This window comes from Tauraco erythrolophus, chromosome 13, assembly GCF_009769465.1.
Source record: "Tauraco erythrolophus isolate bTauEry1 chromosome 13, bTauEry1.pri, whole genome shotgun sequence".
Classification (NCBI taxonomy): Eukaryota; Metazoa; Chordata; class Aves; order Musophagiformes; family Musophagidae; genus Tauraco; species Tauraco erythrolophus.
In genome coordinates this window covers 20,605,967-20,625,488 of record NC_141477.1, presented here as the reverse complement: position 1 = coordinate 20,625,488, position 19,522 = coordinate 20,605,967, and the positions used below count along the sequence as shown (strand labels likewise).

The 19,522-nt window shown below is 45.1% G+C and overlaps 1 protein-coding gene across 2 annotated transcripts in view; it reads right to left on the bottom strand.

Annotated features, from left to right (window-relative positions):
- PAK3 (p21 (RAC1) activated kinase 3) overlaps positions 1-19,522 on the bottom strand; it is a 72,461-nt gene that overhangs the window by 32,994 nt on the left and 19,945 nt on the right. For both annotated transcript variants that reach the window (XM_086619833.1, XM_086619834.1), the window contains exon 2: positions 3,962-4,158. In XM_086619833.1, coding sequence (XP_086475959.1) covers positions 3,962-4,136 — 175 coding nt within the window. In that variant the 5' untranslated portion in view covers positions 4,137-4,158. The remainder of the gene's footprint in view (positions 1-3,961; positions 4,159-19,522) is intronic.

Genomic DNA, 19,522 nt, shown 5'->3' with positions numbered 1-19,522 from the left:
CATATATGACTTTCTATTGTAGATAACAAAACTGGCTTCTCCTACCTCATCATTTGCAAGCAAATGCAGTGAAAATTAGATTTAAAGGATCATCAAATTCAGTTCAAAGCAATAGTCAAATCCAGAAGTGAAATAAGGCATTACAGAAAACATTCCATCAAAAGCAGCACTTGTGCATTCTAGGCCTCTCCTGCCGGGGGACAGGCATTCCAGCTCATCCCGCAAGATTTGGCTCATCTGCTTCATGGACCTCTGCCTACCAGACTGTGGATATAATACCTATGGTCCAAATGCTGATAAACTATAAATTAAAAACAGAATTAAAAATCTCCTTGCAACACTCGCACCCCTCCCCAGTCTAAAGTCTTTGACACTTCTGTCCGTGCCCTGCAACTCAAATCACTTCTATTTTACATAAGCTGGCAAAATGATATGAAAAGGCACGACTTGTTTGAAGCAATGACTGACTGGATTCAAGGGTTTTATACTGGACATTCCTATGTGATTTTCTTATAAATGCCCCTCACAATACACTCCTGCTGCACAGCAGTTAGCCACGAGGGCCACCCACATCATCTCGGCAACTACTACAGATTAAAAGAGAACAAGGAAAGAGCGTTCTGTCTTCCACAGTCCGCATCACCATCATTATTTTGTTAAAAGAGCAGTTGTCTGGGAGAAAAATGTGACTCAGCTAAGTGGCAGTTTTTCTCCAGAGAGGGAGGGAGGGTTTGACCTAACGCTTACACCCTCCTGTTTGCCCTCCTCCTCTTCATCTCATTCTCTCCTCCATCCCCTCTCCTTCCCACTGTTGCTCACATTGTCCTCCCATCCTCCTTCCTGCTCTGCTCCTCCTGTCCTGCCCCAGCAGCCTTGTCCTTTTCGTTCTCCTCCATTAATCTTAACCCCATCAGGTTTTTGTCCTTCCCTCTTTCCTTGTTCTGTACAGGAGGCAACCAGATGACTAAAGGTCACACTCTGCTCCCATCCGCAGCTCAGACTAAAGCAGCATCGATGGAAGTGGCATTATTCACTCAATAATCTTAACACAGATGGACCTCTGCAGCTGCAAGGGGCACCAGCGCTGGGGTGGGCCCGCTCCCCTCGCTTCTTTAGGCTGAATGCTCTACAGTGCCTTTATGGAGCCACCACTTCACACACAGCATCAATGTGTTTCATAGCACAGCAATTACGGGTGCTTTAACGAAAGAAGAACAAGGCTGTATCAAACAACCGGAAGAAGGCAAGTCATTTATTCCTGCTCTCGATTCTCCGGAGGTATCAGCACTCTGCTGAAAGGAAACACTAATGTCATCAACTCGACCATGGCTCCCACCACCATCATCACCTCTGAGGGAGGCAGGCCAATTTCACGGCTTCAGCATAGGCTATGAGGGAACAGGTTCAGCTCCTTGTTCCACAGATTGCCCACGTGACGCTGGAAGTGTATCTCGGTATGTTTGCCTTGGCCCCCTGCCCCCAGGAAATGGGGTACCTTACCCCAGAGAAGCAGGCGAGAGAAGCTACACCGAGGAACACGGGGGGGTCAGGTGCTATGGGAAGGAGCAGGACACTGATGTCTAAGTGGCTTGTTTCAACTGCAGAAGCACAGAAGGGCCCCACTGAGTCATCAGCAGCTTGTCAAAACAAGGTTTTAAACACAGAAGCACCCAAACCCTAACTGGAAACCCTACACTCCAACAGGGAAGTGACTGCAAAAGATTCCTGGTCCCCGAGCACAGCAGTCCCAGCACACAGCATTGCCTTGGAGAGAACGCACGGCAGCATATCCATCCTCCCCTCCCTCCCGCCTGGTCAGCAAGAGAAAGACAACAAAGCTCCTGCAGGTTCAGGCAGAAACACCCTGCCACGGTGTTTTCTTCATGTTCTGTTTACTAGTACCAGTGGTGGACTATCACGATAAAATTGTGACGCTGCAAAGCGCTGCGCTGGATGAGAGCAGCCGTATTAATCACCTTCCGCTTTATAAGCGGGACTCTCAAAAATGTGTCACCGAGTCTGTGAAGCATGCACAGGCCAGCTGGTACCCTGACCCACAAACCAACCCTGAGATGAAACCACCTCAAACTTCCTCCATTTATTATTTCACCCAAATTGCACTGTAAATCTTAGCTGACTTTCCCTCACAGTCACATTTAAAACCATGATACTTGTATGTTTACCAAGACTGCTCTGACTGGTAGTTAATTACATCTGGTTTTAATGTCGCCAGTCATTTCCAGGAGGCGTTGTTTCTGGATCCCCCTGTTTCTGCATGCATTTCACGCAGCACCTCTTGCTTGAGAAATGTTCCCTCAGAAAGGGATAATACCGTCCTGCTGGCAGTCTGGGGAAGAAGTGACCCAAGTCCTTCCAGGAATTAAACAGGCCGGAAGAGATTTTAATTTTGGCCTTTAAAAAGAATGAAATGAATATTAATTTTAATCCCAGAAGGGGACATTCTGGGAAGCACTCTGCACAGTGAACCAGCCAGGTCTGCCTGAGGAACAGCTCCATCCAGTCCCAGTCTTCACATGAGAGGAGCCATCAGGACTGTCCCTGACTGAGGGGAGGAATGGGGCTGAAATTGTGCCTTCTACTGCCAGTGAGGAGTTCTGAATGCCAGACTGCCTCCAACTGCTCCACACAACCTGTGGAAGAGACTCGTGAACACGGCAGCCAAGTAGCACAGGTGAGCTGGAGCTCCGAGGGAACGACTGCGGTTCCATAGTTCTGAGCTCTCCTTGGAGGAACAGTAATGCACATCGAAGGCGGAATCCTTCTCGAAATCCAGATGGATTTTGTGCTGCTGATCACAACCCTTTGAGTCCAGCGTTTCAACAAGTTTTCAGTCCACCTCACTGTCCACTTATCTAGACCATACTTGATCAGTTTGTCCGTGAGGACACTACAGGAGGCTGTGCTGAACATCTTATTAAAGTAGAAATAACACCCACTGTTCTCCCTTCACCACCCAACCTGTCATCTCATGGTACAAGGCTGTCAGTATGGTTCAGTGTGAATTTCCCTTCATAAACCCGTGCTGACTGTTCCTGATCACATTCTTATCCTTCATTTGTGTAGAAATGGTTTCCAGGAGGATTTGCTCCACTCGCTTCCCAGGGACCAAGGTAAGGCTGACTGGCCTGTAGTTCCCCAGATCCTCGTTAAAGACAGAAGTGACATTTGCTTTTTCTCAGTCATCAGGAACATGGCCCAGTCACCATAATCTTTCAAAGATAATCAAGAGTGGCCTTGCAGTGACATCAGCAGCTCCCTCAGCACTTGTGGGTGCAGTCCATCAGTTCCCCTGGCATTACGAAAAAAGAAGATCCCTTCCCCTAATTCTGTAAATACGCTAACTGAAAACACTCTCCTTTCTGCAAATGCATTTCAAAGAACACAACTGACATGCTGTCTCCTGCATGTTTAAAAGACTCTCTTGCTGTAACCACACCTAGCAGGTTTTAAACCAAACCATTCTGCGTTTATTCTCACTGCAAAAGTGACAAGCAAAAAGAGCCTCGCTCCTATTCCTGGAATATAAGTGCATTAAAAAAAAAACAAAGCAACATCCCTAAAGTGTCAGGCATATTGCCTTCTTGCTTCTGCAACTGTATATTCAAAAGTACACAACCTCATCTCTGTTTCTACCGCAAATGCAAAGCAAAATCCAAAGGAAAGGATTCCCCAGCTTAACTATAAATTTATTTTTAAAAGGCAAGTGGCACAACGTGTGCACATCCTACCGGCTTTTCAAAGACAAGGAAGTGACTGAACACCACCTCCTCCTCTTTTGAATCATGTTACTAGAGTAATTGGAAGAGAAGGATTCGAAAGGACTTTACCATGTTCTGCAACCAAAGCAGAAAGAAAACAGTGGCAGAAAGCAAACGCAGTAACCAACAACCAACAGAGAGCAAACAGATGTAGCCACCCCTTCGCACTGCTGATACTTTACTTTTATCCCCTCCTCCTGGGAAGATGGAGCGCAGCCTGGCTTTCTTGTTCTTCTCCTCGGGGGCCATGGGGAGCGGTTTTGAACTGTGGTTTAGTGCTGAAGAATCGCGATTGTTGCTGTTCATTCTCAACGGTGGGGCTGGAGGTTTCTCTTCAACATCCAGACTATCGGACATCTTCAGCAGCCCTCACAGCCTCCTGCAAAAGCAGAACAGAGAGTACACCTGTCAAATAAGGATGCCAAGAGGGGTGTCCTGGGGAGGAAAGCAGGTGAGAAAAGCCTTCTGATGGAATAAGGCAGCCTCTCTATCAGAAGTTTGCTCTGAATAAGGTTACTGCTGGTTGCTATAAATAAACACAGCAACCAATTCATAAAAATCACTGTATTACTATTAAAATAACAATTTTTTTTAATCCCTGATAAAAGCTTTTAAAATTTTTATTTACAATTTTTTCCCTTTACTTGTTTACAATCCAAATTTTCCCCTAAAACCAGACTTCCAAAGCCAACTTTCAATGATTTACTGAAACTACCTGGTATTGCAGTGAACCATTTTTATGACGTAAGAAAACAAGATGCATGATGCGGGGATAGGGATAGCAAACATTAAGATCTGTTTCCTCCCTGCTCTGTGTTTGGAGAGGGTTTCATCCTGGGAGTGTGGGGCTTCAAAAGGAATGATCTTCCCAAAGGAAACTCATTAAATTAAATTAAAAATTTTCTTGCACATAAAAATGAGCGATATGTTTGCTTTAAAGTCAATCAAGGTCTAAGCAGGAAAATGATCATATCCTGAAAACCATTCAAGTCTTCCTCTTTCTGTCTTGCTACCACACAGGTCTGTTACCACACGGTTGTTTGTGGCACAGCTTTGAATAACAGCACTATAAAGTCCCAAGCATGGTACCTCAGCAAGGGGTGGACGTGTACAGTCTTTTGTTGACTGCTAAGAACAGGGGTACTGATCTGTGGAAAAAAAAATACCTAGAAATTGTTACAAAACTTTCTAAATTGCGAAAATGTAGGTAAGACTTTTCAAATTCCTAATCTTTCTAGCATATCTTAACTATTAAAATTCAAGTGTGGATTAAGCAGCTGGTTTAACAAACAAGTAATGCTTGGTAAAATGTACTGGTTTAAGACTTGAAAATAGAGCATGATTTCAGACAGATCAGACACGATGTGGGCTATACTGCACATTTTTAAAGGTTACAATTCCACAGGCACCTTGCCTCCCAACCCCTCTAAAATCACTGCGGCCCTTTTATGGAAGACACATGCAGACCACTGTGCATGTGTTATGGAACCGTCCTTGGGCTGATGACTGCTATAACTTGTGTTATCTGTGAGTCAGCCCAAGCAGAGTTCCACAGCTGAAAAACATAAGTTGCTTCATTTTAAACTCCCTAGTACATACAGCACCAAGTGGGCATCCTGGAGATCTTGATTCACAAACATGCACTTAAAGACATTACTGACCCCAGTTGCTCACCTCCATCAGGAGAGCAGTTTGTATGAGCACCCTTCCCTGGTGACTTCATCAAGCGGTTTGTGTTAAATTAGTGATCTGAGCTATTCTGGCATATTTTGTCTGCAGGAAATTAGGGAGAGCCCAAACAATTGCTCCACAGGTAGATCAATACGGTGTTCACCAGCCAAAGAGGATGCCTGCTTGTAGGCTCAAGCCCTATGTGAACTGCTAGACCTTCCCTACACCATGGGGTTGCTCACCTCCACCTGTATGGTGCACAGGTAATACTGAACCACAGGCAGCCACCGACCAGGTGCTGTTCCCTGTAGCTTTGCCTTCAGGCCTAGAAGCACGGAAAAGATCACGCACTCTTAGCTAACAAAGTCATGTATTGGAGACGGCTGTCAGACAGAAAGATGCTTTTGTCATTTGGAACACACCACTTGGGAAAGCACAGAAGTGACCCTCCACAGAAAACCACTGTCCCCAGCACATGCCCGGTCCCCCTAAGAGGGCTCTGCTGACACAGCCCAGCTTTCTGGGCAAAGATCTCCTGGGAGACCGGCTCTGGTGATGGAGGAACATGGCTCACCCTCCTATGGAAGCACATATGTAGGTAATAACACGCTTTGTATCACCAAGGAACAGTTATAAATCGTGCCCAGGCTAGGGCTTGTGCTGATCTAACTTCCAAGTAGAGACCAGCCTATTCACCTAGAGAACTAAACGCTTTGGTAGATTCAGGCCAAACAGTTAACATTAGTAATCTTTGTGGTTTCTATCCTGAAATGCAGAAGGTTTTCCAGTAACAAGAGAGGGGGAAAAAAAAAAAAAAAAGAAAAAAAAAGAGCCAGTGATGAAAACTACTGTAAGGTAATAGGGAGAACTACCTGTGCCATGTGTGTTATCCTGGTGAAGGGACAGCACATGATATCCCAGTATTTCTGTGCAGGGAAGCGTGATGGAGTTCCCAGCTTATGAAGCCCAACAGAGACATCGGACATGGCTCCCTGTCCCTCCAGCAATTCTCAGAGACTAGGAGCTTATGGCAACAGCAGCTTTTATTCTCTCTTTAACCCACCAACAAACACTTTTCCAGTGCCAAAGACAGCCTTTGCTCCCTGAGACCACTGGCGTGAGGCTGACCACAGGAGCACCAAGGCACATTTTCAGCTTGTTATCAAAAGCAAGAGGGTTATTCTGGGAAGTCCATCATAAGGCACAAAGTCTCAGCTGTCCCTAAGAACAGGCTAACTGTATCTGTCACTGTATCTATTTGTAAACAATGCCAGTTTGCTGAAATAGGTCCTCCCATGGGATTTCATTCCACAAAGAATACTATTAACGGCTTCTGGCCCAAATTTGCCTATGATGTAATTATTTCCAAGATTTTGAAAGGAACACTATATTTTGTTCAGAGCTGTTTCAGGCTCAGTTTCAAGAACTGTACAAAGCTCTTTTATTCACTCCTAAACCAGAAAAAAAAAAAAAAAAAAAAGAGGGGGGAAGATAGCCTAAAAGGTTCAACGGTTGATATTAACTTTTTAAAGCTGGTCCAAAGGAAAACTAAAGCGAACCACAGGGCAATACACACCAAGAGACCTACAATTTATGGTTTCCCTGATCAGAGCCCATCTGCTCTTCCATTCATTCTAATTTCCAGAATTTCCACATACCACTGCATCACAACAAAAGAACATTCACTACCATATAAGACTTCAGATTTTAAGTGTTTTGTACTTATTCACTCCAACCATCATTTAGAGAAAACCTGCAAAGAATGGAGGGCCAACAAGACATATTTAGCTGAGATATTTCTCAGGTTTACATTGCAGAGAAGTGTCAACAGCACGACAGCCCAAGTTAAACTCCATCCTGGGGCCAGTTTTTCCTGTCATAACAACAAGTCCTTGGTCCTGTTAGTCTTGTTCTGCACAGGGTGACTCCATCCAAAACCACCTTCTATCTATTGGAAATGACTATGCCAGATTCGCATATTCTGTCAGTCAAATTCTGCTATTCTCTCACTCTCTCTTTTTTTTTTTTAAGGTTTGGCTGTTTTGTTTGTTTGTTTGGGTTTTTTTGGTTTTTTTTTTTGTTTTTTTTTTTTCCTTTTTTTTACTAAAAGGATATTGATAAGATTGGGAGGTCAAAAGACTGGACACTAGAAAGTATTTCTTTATGGAGAGGGTGGTCAAACACTGGAACAGGCTTCCTAGAGAGGTGGTCGATGCCCCAAGCCTGTCAGCATTTAAGAGGCATTTCGACAATGTCCTTAACAACATGCTTTAACCTTTGGTCAGTGGTGACCACCTGAAGTGGTCACACACACAGACTAGACGATCACTGTAGGTCCCTTCCAACCGAAATTCTGTGCTATTCTAAAAGCTAATTATATCTTTAATTTCTTACAAATGTGAGGTTCACTGAGAATTTCGTTCTTTGGAGATCACATTTCAGAATAAAATGCTTTCGCTGCTCTCATCATCTGACAAAGCAGCAAGCATGGAGCCAAGCACTCCTAGGAAACTTAGCAAAGCAGTGCATTCAGCCTCTGGATTACAAAATGGGGTTTGTACCCTTTTTTCCATGCTCAGAAGTGATAACTACTGCCTCATTAAGAATCCTTAAGTGTTGCATCAGCACCAATTCCTGCCTCCCAAAAATAATCTCTGCCATTTCCTCCCCTTCATACACTTCTTGTCCATACAGACTCAAGTCTCTCCACTCAAAACATGCATTGGTTTCATGGGGTTTTGCTGTGCCTCCTGGCAGGCTCCTCGGCAACCTTGCTTCCCATGTCTCAACTCGACACGTAAGGTGTCAATAGTTGCATTCTTCCTGGAGAGAAATGCCCACAAAACTTCCATTTCTTAGGTGCAAGATGAATTCTCAAGTCTCTGACTTCATGTTGACTAAGTTTCTACGCGGTACTTCAAGAAGCACATAATTCACTGAAGACCTTCTCCCAAAGAAGCTATTGAAAGCAAACCCTTGAAGAAGGCAGAAAAACCGCTTCAATTCGCACCTGTATCAGAATTGCAAATTCTACGAGTACAATGCTGAAGTAACATATTCCATGCCCAAAGGTTCTCAAAACCCGCAGGACTGACTGAAGGGAAGGGAGCACTTCCAGGGTCTCTGAGCTAATGTTCCGCAGCCCTCACAAGCTCAAGGAGACAGCATGGCATTGGTTTCTACTCCTGTCACGTTTCTTAGACTCTTCCTGCAGCCCTGAGCACGAGAGAGTAAATTTTAAGCAGAAGCAGAACTGAGATTGCAGAATAATTCTGCAGTGGAGACAAGATCCTGGCAAACCCTGCAGGCAGACCTGTGAAACACTGTGCCCCGCTTCTCAGCACGGCTACAGTACAGCTACCAGAGCACTTCACCACACCAGAGCTGTGGGACCCACCAAGCTGTCAGCAGGGATAGCTTTTGAAGGGGCCAGCCCGTGCTCGCCAAGAGGAGGGAATGCACAATCGACAGGATTTTCCTCATCTCAGTCCTCAAAGACCCCATTCGTGCAACCAAGGCAGTGCCGGTAAGACCTTTAAAAGAAACTCGGAAAATAATAGCATGTGTGCAACACAGAACTGACACCATAACTACCTACTTCCAGACAAAATTCCTTTCAATGTCCAGTGGATTTAAGGCAGCATTTAAAGAATCAGACTTGTTTGTTCTCATTGTACCAAAATACACAAGTGTGTTAGAGTATGTTAGCTCGGGCTTCACAGCCAAGTGGCAAAAGCTGAAATTAAATTCTCAGCCAGGCCAGTTGCTCCCACATCACTGTTAGAGGGTTATAGAATACAATTCAACGTCCCTTTCCTTCCCCCCCATCTCTCCCAGTCACCAGCTTTGCTAAGCGTGAAGACAAACATTGACTTTAAATATATGGCATTCAGCTTCTCCATGACTCAATTCCCCCTTTGCATAAGCCTGTCTTATAACGTTTTTGTATCTAGTTCTTGCCAAGCTAGGGAGAGGAAGGAAGATAGCTGAGGCACCCAAGTGTCTTCAAAACAACACACACAGAAAAAAAATTGCTTTAATTCAGTTCAAGTTCAGAGCAGAATCTCATGCGAGGCCTTTATCCCAGTAAGCTCTTGACCCCTGTGTATCTGGGGAATACTGTTTGTAGATAGATCTTGAAGAGCTTTTTTAGGTTAGTCACGTTATTTCACAGTCTGCAGCATTCAGACATGACTGGTTCCAATTAAAACTCACAAAGAGTATCCTGTTTGCAGAGACACTGGTGTTCACTTTCAAAGCTTCAGAGATACTGTTGTAGCTTGTGATGCAGCAAAACCGTTTCCAAGATCTGCGGACTGGAAGGAGCCATGCCAATTTTCAGGCAGTAGCTTTGAGAACGTAACTTGACTATGCAATGCTTGCTCTTTGTTTATAAATACACTTCCTCCAAAAAGATATTTTATTACTTAGTTATATGGGCCAAATTCTGCTCCCAGTGATACTCATCCATCTCCCAGAAATCAATGGTGATGTAACTGAGACACATTTTCTCCAGATATTGAGTACTGAGACACTCTGTTAAGTACTATCTGTAGGTATTTATGCAGTACTTCCCAGCCCAGCTGCAGAAGAACTGTACCTGCTTTTCTACTTCTGCATGTTTATTTGCAGGTTTTTTTCACCTGAAAGAGCAGCCGGTTAGTTGTGAAGAATGGACGCAGTCACCGTTTCACTACTTATGTGAAAGATGTTTACTGTCTTCTCTGCAAAATTTGATTAAGTTAAAATACAACACTGATTTCTTTTTGATTAGAAAAGGGCCATATTCAGCATCAGCTAAAGACGACACAACTCTGCTTGGGCACGCAGGGTCTATAATGCCCCACGGGCAGTCTGTGCTCAGCTGCCTCCAGCCCTGGGTGCCTGCAGGGGGGAAGTGGGCAGAGGCAGCCTGAGTGCCTCGGTGCCTTTGGGAGTAAAGATGTCTTTGAGACCTCCTCCACATGCCCGTGTTGCCAAACAACCATTGCATCCCTTCTTGATACAACCCTGAAAAAAGGCAGCATTCACACAGGCTACAGAAGGAATTATAAGCCTAGAAACCATAATAACAACACTTTGCTTTTATACTGCCTTTTTACAACTGTCTCAAAGCACAATACAAACATTTGCCAATTAAGCTTCCCCATTCCCCTCACAGGCAGGTAAACGTGCTCTGAGATGAACAAATTATTCAAACTGAGTAATTTCTTTGATGAATGTACTCTCTGTTTCTGTTTGCAAACACCCTGTAAGCAGCTTATGATTTCCTCCAATATATTCATTTATTCAGAAGTTATCCTCTGAAACTTGCTGCAAGTAACTTCTGGCCTCTGAACTCGCTGTTCATAAGCAGCTCCTGTGTGGAGGGGATATTTTGAATTCAGGTTGTATCCAAGCAAAACCACCCGGGTCACAAGGACTTGCAACGGTTTGTTTTCTGAGATGGGATAAGCAAGCTTCTGTTAGGAATTGCAGTATTAGGAGTTTTACTAAGTGACTTACTAATACTGGTTTAAAATTCACTCTTGATGGTGCACTTGCAGCAATACCATCAACAAATGAATACAGAAAGAATGTGAATGCAGTAGCTGCTCATTTAATGGTTTTGACTAAATATTTCTTCAAATTTCAATTATTATGTCCCTTGTCTGGACCTCAAGAGTCACCCAGTTAAACTGGTGAGAGCTGGGAATGGACTGCAGCAGTGGAGCTTGTCACAACTGATGAAAGTAACCTGCAAACATTTTTTTTCTCCTTGCTTAATCTAGATTTTAGAGCATTTTTCAGTAAAAGGCCTTCAAAGGTCTCTCCCCTTCAAACATTTAGTCTGTCTATCTAACTACATTTCTTTCTGCAGCTCTTTCAACTCTGTCTCTGCAAACTGCCAATGCAACCACAGACAATGTTTTACAAAATGCATCCGACTTTCATCTCAACACCCTTCAGCCCACCCGCTTTCAGTGCCTCTTCCCACGTGCTGCAACCTCGCTGCTGCTCTGCAGACTCCCAAGATCCAGTATCTGCTCCCACTACAAAAGCTTCACCGTTCCTCGTACAGGTTCACTTTTCCAAGTGCAACAAGTATTGGGACTTGCCCAGGTTTTAATAGAGCACCTCTCACTTTCCCTCTCTGTACAAAGCCATGGGTTTCAGGCTGTGGTCCCAAAAAGCAAAGCATGGCATTATTTTTACATCAGTATAAAGCCAGCTATGTTTAAAGTTAGGTGTATATTTAAGGGTTGTCCTTAACCAGTGCTTAATGTATGAGAAAACACGAGATAACGCTGAGGCTTCAGTGTAGCTGCAAGACATCGTCAAAGGAAAACTGGAGAGAGTCGAGTCTTTCTCCATCCCTCTGGGATGGGGCTGAACCTTAAAAGCACACCCCTAGTCCAACATATTTTCTTTGTGGGTGTTTTTTAATCACATTAAAACAAAAGCAATCCATTCAAGCTGAGCTCATGCCAGGATCCTGGCCACTCACTAAACCATTTGAGCTTTGGGATGGTTACATGACCTGGGAGGGGAAGGAGCGTGTGTACGGAGGGTGCGGGGCAGTGAAACGACCTTCCAGATGAAATCTTGTCCAGGTGTTCAGTAATTAAACCTCCTAAGAGCACGGAAAGGAAAGGCAGTATGCTCCTATGGGTTACAACAAGCGAGCACCTCGCAGCATCACAGCGTCAGAAGATGGCCTGCAAAGTGGTTGCAAAACCATTAACGGGCACAGTCACGTAACAAACAAGCAAATGAAATGTGGAAAGAGGGAGTATGGGGAGTAAGCATGTGTTCAAAGCATGGCTGCCAGGAAAGCCTCTGCCAGGCAGCCTCTTGGCCATTATTGTTTTAAGAACACTGACAGTATATGGATTTTAAGTCATTAAGAAACTCACTTTTAGGGAATTATTTTTGCTAGGAAAAGTGACAACTTCATACAACAAAGGTATGGACACATCATACCCTGATGATGCAGAAAAGCTAGCTGGGTCACTAGGACACTTCTGCCACCCACGGCGAGCCTCCACCCTCCTGGCTGCCTTGGGAAGAGCCACCGGCACCTCCACCCACTCATACCCAACATCAATCTGACAGGGTTTGAACAATACCCATATTTATATGGCGGGGAGCACACTATCATTGCGTTCAAAGATTACAGCTGTTGCAACTCAGCACAAGAACTTCACCCCTTCTCTCATCTTCTCTAGTGGAGATGTGTTTCAGGTGAATCTACACTGGCCTACCATGCACGCTTCATCTATACCTGAGAAATACCCCAGGAAAAATCATGCTGTGTCATTGCATCAAGGCAAATGTCTCTTATTTTACACATCATGCGTGTCCCTCTCTGCAGAAAAAGATACAAAGCTCCCTTACACCAATATATCTGGAACCACGTAAGGGCGATGTCATTACTTCCCACTGGCAGGAAGACACTGCTTTCTTCTGTCGACACAGCTTCAGGACATCCAGGTTGAACTGCCAGTTCTTCCACTGGCCTTGGGCAGCTTGGGAGTCTCCTTACCACATTCTACCTTTTATAACCTCTCTTCCTCACTTCTCATACCTCTCTAGCATGCATGCTTTGGGTGCAGGGTTGGTCTCCACCTTACGTGCACAGCACCACACAATGGGCCGTGTCTACGCTCTCAGCAGAACATCACACGTTTGCCCAGCAATCCCACCAGCTTAAAACGGCCTTGGAGCATCCCGAGGCAGAGACCTGAGGTCTGATTCACACAGCCTGCTCTGTCACAGCAGGGGAAAGACTGACAGCACTGCAAACCACCAGCACAGGAGCTTGAATTTGGCCACTCTCAAGCAGAGTTTAGCCTGGATATACCTGGGGATCAAAAAAACAGTGATCTGGGCAGATTGCTCACTGGTCACAGGGTTTGGCAGATGCGAGCTTGCTCTCTCTCATCATTTAAACAATACCAAAGGAAGTTTCTTCTTGCTTGGACTTCCACAGTAAGAATTCTACATATAAAAGTGTTCTTGAGTTTGTATTTTTGGGGCATCCTAAACACCTACTGAACTCCAGCTGGTGCATTAAGACTGCTTTCAATAAACCACTTGGCATCTTGCCTATTATGTCATTCAGTTTGTTTACATTAAAAAAAAAACAAAGTTTGAAAGAAAAGAGAGAGGGGTAAAAAGAAAAAAGGAACAGTTTCCCTGCTCCTCACATTCTCTGCAGGTGTTGGTGCTTTCTTTGCTCATCCACAGTTTATTCTCTGCGTGACACACTCACAGAAGACATGCCATGATAAACACGACCAGCTGAACCCCCCCAGCCTAGCACCATACCAACCCACGCTAACAATGTTCACCAAAGAAACAGCCGTGGCCCTTTCCCCTGCAACGGTCCCCATGAGCAGACCAAGAGCTGGTTTTGCCTCCGGACACATGTGCAGCTCTCCAAGAAGCCAGCAAGAGGGAAGGTATTCCATGTCGATTACAACCCCTCTGCTCAAGCACTGTCCCATGCCCCACTAGACACACACACTCCAAGCCAACATCTACCACACAACTGTGGAAGAGATGAGGAAGCAGCAATATAATGCCAGTAATTGAAAATTACAGACATTTGCCATTTTCTAGCACTTTCCAGTCACCTTTTAGATCCTTTTGCTTTTGCAATCCTTAGTCTGCGAGCTGAGAAACTTGCTGTAGTAAACAACACTAAACCCCTGCGACAGAGCAGATGGATGAATCTGACATTTAAAAGACTTAACTCAAGGCCACCCCAGGATTGCCAGACAGACTTGGGAGGCAAACCCCACTCCAAGAAGGAAAAACAAATAACAGGGCATACTCTGGACGTCTCCAGCTCTGCTACTGGGGCTGAAAACAAAGACCTCTAATCAAGAGAGCATGGGATGGACTTTCAAGCCTCCAAATGCCACATGCAGAAACAGAGACCGACACCACATGAGAAGATTTGCTGTACTGATCTTCCCAAGACATCATGGTATGTTTGGAAGGACACAGCTTCTGCCTCCAGGTATGGAAAGGGCAAAGCCCAGGCTGCCACACGCCTTTTATCCGGGAGGTAGATGGGTTCCAGATTCTGCTTGATCTCTTTAGGGCACTAGGGCAGGAAGGCATTCATATCCCCATTTACTTCCTCAGGGACAACGTTTTGCCTTTTATTCTTTGCCAGGCCTTTTATTTACAGTTGACTAGCTTCATATATCTAATATTCACCTGCTACGTTAGTGATCTTATCGTGCGTAATGGCATATCTACCTTGGGGGTATTATGGATCTGGAGCAGTCAGAGGGGGGGAAACAGAGCAGTCACTGCATGCACTTATATATTTCCAGTTGCCAGCTATACCCTGGCTTCAGAGCAGCAGGATGTGAAGACCAGGAGAGCAAGTGTACAAGTGCTATTCTTAAGTGGGTCAGGGGAGAAACGACACCTATATGCAGAAAGCAAAACACGATCTACACGCTAAATCTGTTTTTTTCTCAGCTACCACAATGGTCTGGTATTTTTAAACTGCTAAAATGGGGAGTCAGAAATGAATGCCTCATTGCTTGAAAAAAATAAATCTTCTGCTCCAGAGTAGTGCTCTACTACTCCTTCTTGCCTGACTCCACTCCACATTACAACAGGGAAACAATTCACCACCTAAACGACAAAATAAAGGAGTTCGGGGAACTACTCAATTCCTCTGCACTTGTCCATAGCCTCCTGCACAGTTTGCAACCACCATGGCTAAGAACACTGTGCCCAGCCTAGGATGAAACACCTCCCACAAAAGGTGGTGGCATCCAGGAGTGGGGACATCCCAGCCACAGTCACTGTAAGGCAGAGTGCTTGAGACAGCAGAGATCATTGTAGTTTTGGAAATGGCACTGTGTCCAAGCTACAAATCCTAGGTAGAGCAACTGGTAGGTATCTCACACTTCCAGGTTTTCCTTCCTGCTTCCTGCAAATTTTCACTAGGACAAACCACTCAGCTGCTCCGTACAACCACAGATGCCTTGTCTGAAGAACCCAGGAGTACGTTTGCAAGTCACTGACGCAAAAGGACACAAATCTTTTGATATAAGCAGACAAGAGTCAAACCATATCTGCTCCCAACGTATCAGGGTACTCCCATCTCTGAAGGTCTCTGTCCAGACGTGAGGAGTCGTCTGCACTTGCTCCTTTAAAAGGAAACCATCTCTCTCACTCAGTAGGTGTTTCTAAAGCAGCCTGAGGTCCTAACATAAACCCCTAACAGAAGTACAAACTCCCAGAGCAGCAGTTGACACTAATGTAATCTTTTATCAGGTCAAAGCAAGCACCAAAAATAAGGAACCATCAAAAAAGCACAGAAACAAGTAAACAAACAAAAAGCAAGGGAAGAGGAAAGAGGACAACAACAGGACCCAAAATAGATTCCTTGTGCCAGGCACACATCAGATTTATGGCATAAAAGCTTTGCAAAGAGCCTTGCTCTTAAAACAGCTCATCAACACTCACCCTGCTGCTGGCTGAAGTCTACTACTGTTTGACACCCTCTACTTTCTATATACAACTTCAGGCCTTAAAAGAAAACTTAAATACATTAATTGAGGATTTTACGAGGCACAAAATGACACCTGCATTGTTATATTCTGTAAGAAGCAAAGCAGGCTGAGAACTGAGGACAACAGAGAAGTAGCATCCAAAGACAGATGATGTCCAAGAAAATCTTAACAGCTCCTTCACGTGTCTTTATCCTCCAGTCATTACAAACAAGGGCCAAGGGTTTGGAGGTGCACTGCTCTCCCCGGTGACAGCTCACGACCAGCCAACGTGGAGAGCAGACAGAAGAAGGTGTGTCTCCATGCTTGCTTTGCGTAGAGCTGCGGAGCCTTGCAATTCCCTCCTGACAGCCTTCAACCAGCCTGTGCCCCACCATGCCCCACTCTGGTACTGACAACTGGCTGACTTTTGGAACTATAAAGAGCATTTCCATCTGTACACAGACAGCAGCAAACTGCTGCTCCTTGGCTCAGCTGGCAGCAACTGTCACCTCAAGCGGGCACCTGGCCACAAGATGTCCATGTCTGCAATAAGTGACCTAGGCATATTCCTTCCCAGGCCTCATCCCAGGAGGCACAGTGGAAGCTATTGAAAGATGGTGGGATACGAGGGAGCTGGCAGCACACCGCCAGCCTCCAGGCTCACAGTATCCCCAGCTCTGCCTCGGTACAAACCTGGCCTTCACCAGGGGACAGCAGCAGGGCTCTGCCTGTTGGTTTGTTTCCGTGCAGGACATATCAAGAGGCAGAGTCATATGCTGAGAGTAAAAGCGTGGGACACCTGCCACAGACTTCACAAGCGACCTCAGACAAGTTACACACTGTCTCTGTCTGTTCTTGCTCTGTGAGGAACTCAGCTCTCTCTTTTGGTGTTAACGTAGATGGGAGGTTGCTTCTATTTCACCAGATCTATCAGACTTTAAAGAACCTAATAAAAAGGCAGTTTAGCTTCAGAAACCTGACAGCAATCATGTTGTCAGCCAGCACACAGTAGGTGCAATACAGTGTCAACAGGTTGTTGACAGCAAGTGAAGAAGAGAAAAAGGCCCACAAAATACCTCCTAGGAAGTGAAAAAACAGGAAATACTGAAGAAGATATCAAACCTCTGGAAATGCTGGATTGCTAGGAAAAAAGTCAGAGGCAAGAACAGAGTCTGTACACTCATCTGCCCTTGATGAGGAAAAGACAAGAAAAATGGAGGTGAAGTGATGTTACTAAGTGGCAGAAAACTACAAGAAATGAGCAAAACACTGTTGCCAGGGTCCCTGTCTAGAAAAAACACAAACCACCCACAACAGCTGATATATTGTCTGATCTCAGACAAAATGAACCTGTCTAAAGGCACTATTGTTTAGGCAAAATCATGAAGCAGAGAAAAGAATAAATACTTAGGCTACAGAGCTGTGCGTCACCATGTCTACATGTAACTCTAGAGATACTAGAGGTCCCTTAGTGAAACAGGTAACAGCCTGAGATACACATCGTTCCGGTTTACAGGGCAGCCTGGGAGGCTCCTAATGGAGCTCCCGAGGAACACCTCCAACCAGCACGGCCACCTCAACTATCCAGCAAGCGTGGAAGAGAGACAGGCCCAAGGGGCAAGAGCATTTACACCCATTAAGAACATGGTTAAAGGAACCCAGGAAGCATGGAGACAAGCTGCCTGAAACTATAGGCTCTGGGGTCCAGAGCACAGCACAGAAAGATACATAAGGAGAAAGATGTTCAAGTCAGAGCAAGGGGTTAAACACACACGGGAAACAGAATACCTTCACGATGCAGTTTCTCCAGAAAGTACCTACCAAGCGTGAATGCAGTGACTGAGGATGCTCCTGTGAAAAGAAGGATCTCTGCAGTACAGCCTCAGCAGACAAACAGACTCAATAGTCAGGCTCTGCAAAGGAATCTGCCAGCCGTTCTACAGCTATGCTTGTGGCTGTGCCATTAAATCAGGGACCAAATTGATTCCAGCTGGCTTGTAGAGCCAGCTGCAAATGATAAGAGGCAATCTTAGACCAGAGAAATGCCACCAAAACATAGAATAAATAAAAAAAAAATAAATTTAAAAAGTGTTCTGAGGTCAGTGCGAAAATATAAGAACCCTCACAAAACCAGAGGCATTATCACTTTAGCTTGACAGAAGCTGATAGACAGAACTAACCACTACTTGGCAGTAGGCCCATGTAAACACAAAAAGATAAACATTTGATAAAGAAATATTACCATTTTCATAGAAACTTATGTCCCTAGAAGGCTTTACAAGACAAGAGGCTTTGATTAAGAAACTAGCATAGACAAAAAAGACCACAGAACACACTCAGCCAATTAAAAGCCACACTAACGAACAGGTCACAACGACTAACCATGATCTAAGAATAATCACTGAGGGAGCCTGTTCCTAGTGAGGTTAATTCCTGGTCCTGCTTTTACCCCTGAGGCCTTTAAAGAAATTCTTTGAGCAAAAGATGCTATGAGCACCTTGCACTGCACTGAGCTAGAGAAGTTCTGCAGGCTCTGCACCACCGCTCTGAAGTCTGGGAACATCCAAGGCCATCAGCAGTGACGGGCAGTGCCAAGGGACCAAGAACCTCCACCTTAGGGCTTAAGGGCCCTCAGCAGCAGAGGGTGGGGTCAGGGTCATCTCAGGGAGCATGACCAGACTACGGGTCCCACCCAAGCTGGAAGGGTTGCTCATCAACCTGGTGTTTCCATTAAGTGGGGCAAGGCTGGAGACAGTCATGGCCAGGAGCTGGGAACACAGGTAGCACAGCCCCAGCTGCCTGCTACTGAGCTAGAAACTTAAATTAATCCTTATCTCTTGAGCCACTCCAAGAAGCTGGTATGCAAGAAGCTGCTCTGCTACTAGAATGATTTTGTCAGCCCCTTCCTAATTTACAGCCTTAGGCAGATGCCTGCTTTTCCTTGCCCAGTCCTGAGGTATCAAAGTCCTACACAGCAGCTCAGAGCAACACCAAGATGCCTCAGAAGCAAACCTACAAACAGCAAGTATGGAAAGCCAGCGACCCACCCCATTTACCAGCTGATCAGGTCACAAAGTACATTTGCTCAGACAGAAAAGGAGCCACCAGCTACGCTCCCTGGAATGTGATGTTTCCACCCACACCTTACTAGTCACCAGCACTGTCTGGGTCACAAGCCAGGAGAAAGGACCACGAAAACAAACTCATGGAGTACGTCCAAGGAAAAATTGCCCATGTTCTTCGGAGAGCATCAGTGTACAGCCCTTCCTGGTTGGTAACTAATGGCAGAAAACGCCCACAGAAAGAGAAACTTTACAGAATGCAATGTGCGTGTCTCAGTGGCAGAGAAAAGAGCAGATTAACACACCAAGTTATTACCTAACTCTAATGGGAGACTCCAAGTGATTTCAGAGTGCTGCAGACAGTAATGCAATACCAGCTCCTTGATGGGCCAGATCACAAGAAAAAAAATATTACCTTCTCTTTGCAAGACTACATGTCATGATACACTAGCCAGCAACATCCTCAGAACTTCTGTTGACAACATGCACCATTGTCAGCCATCCT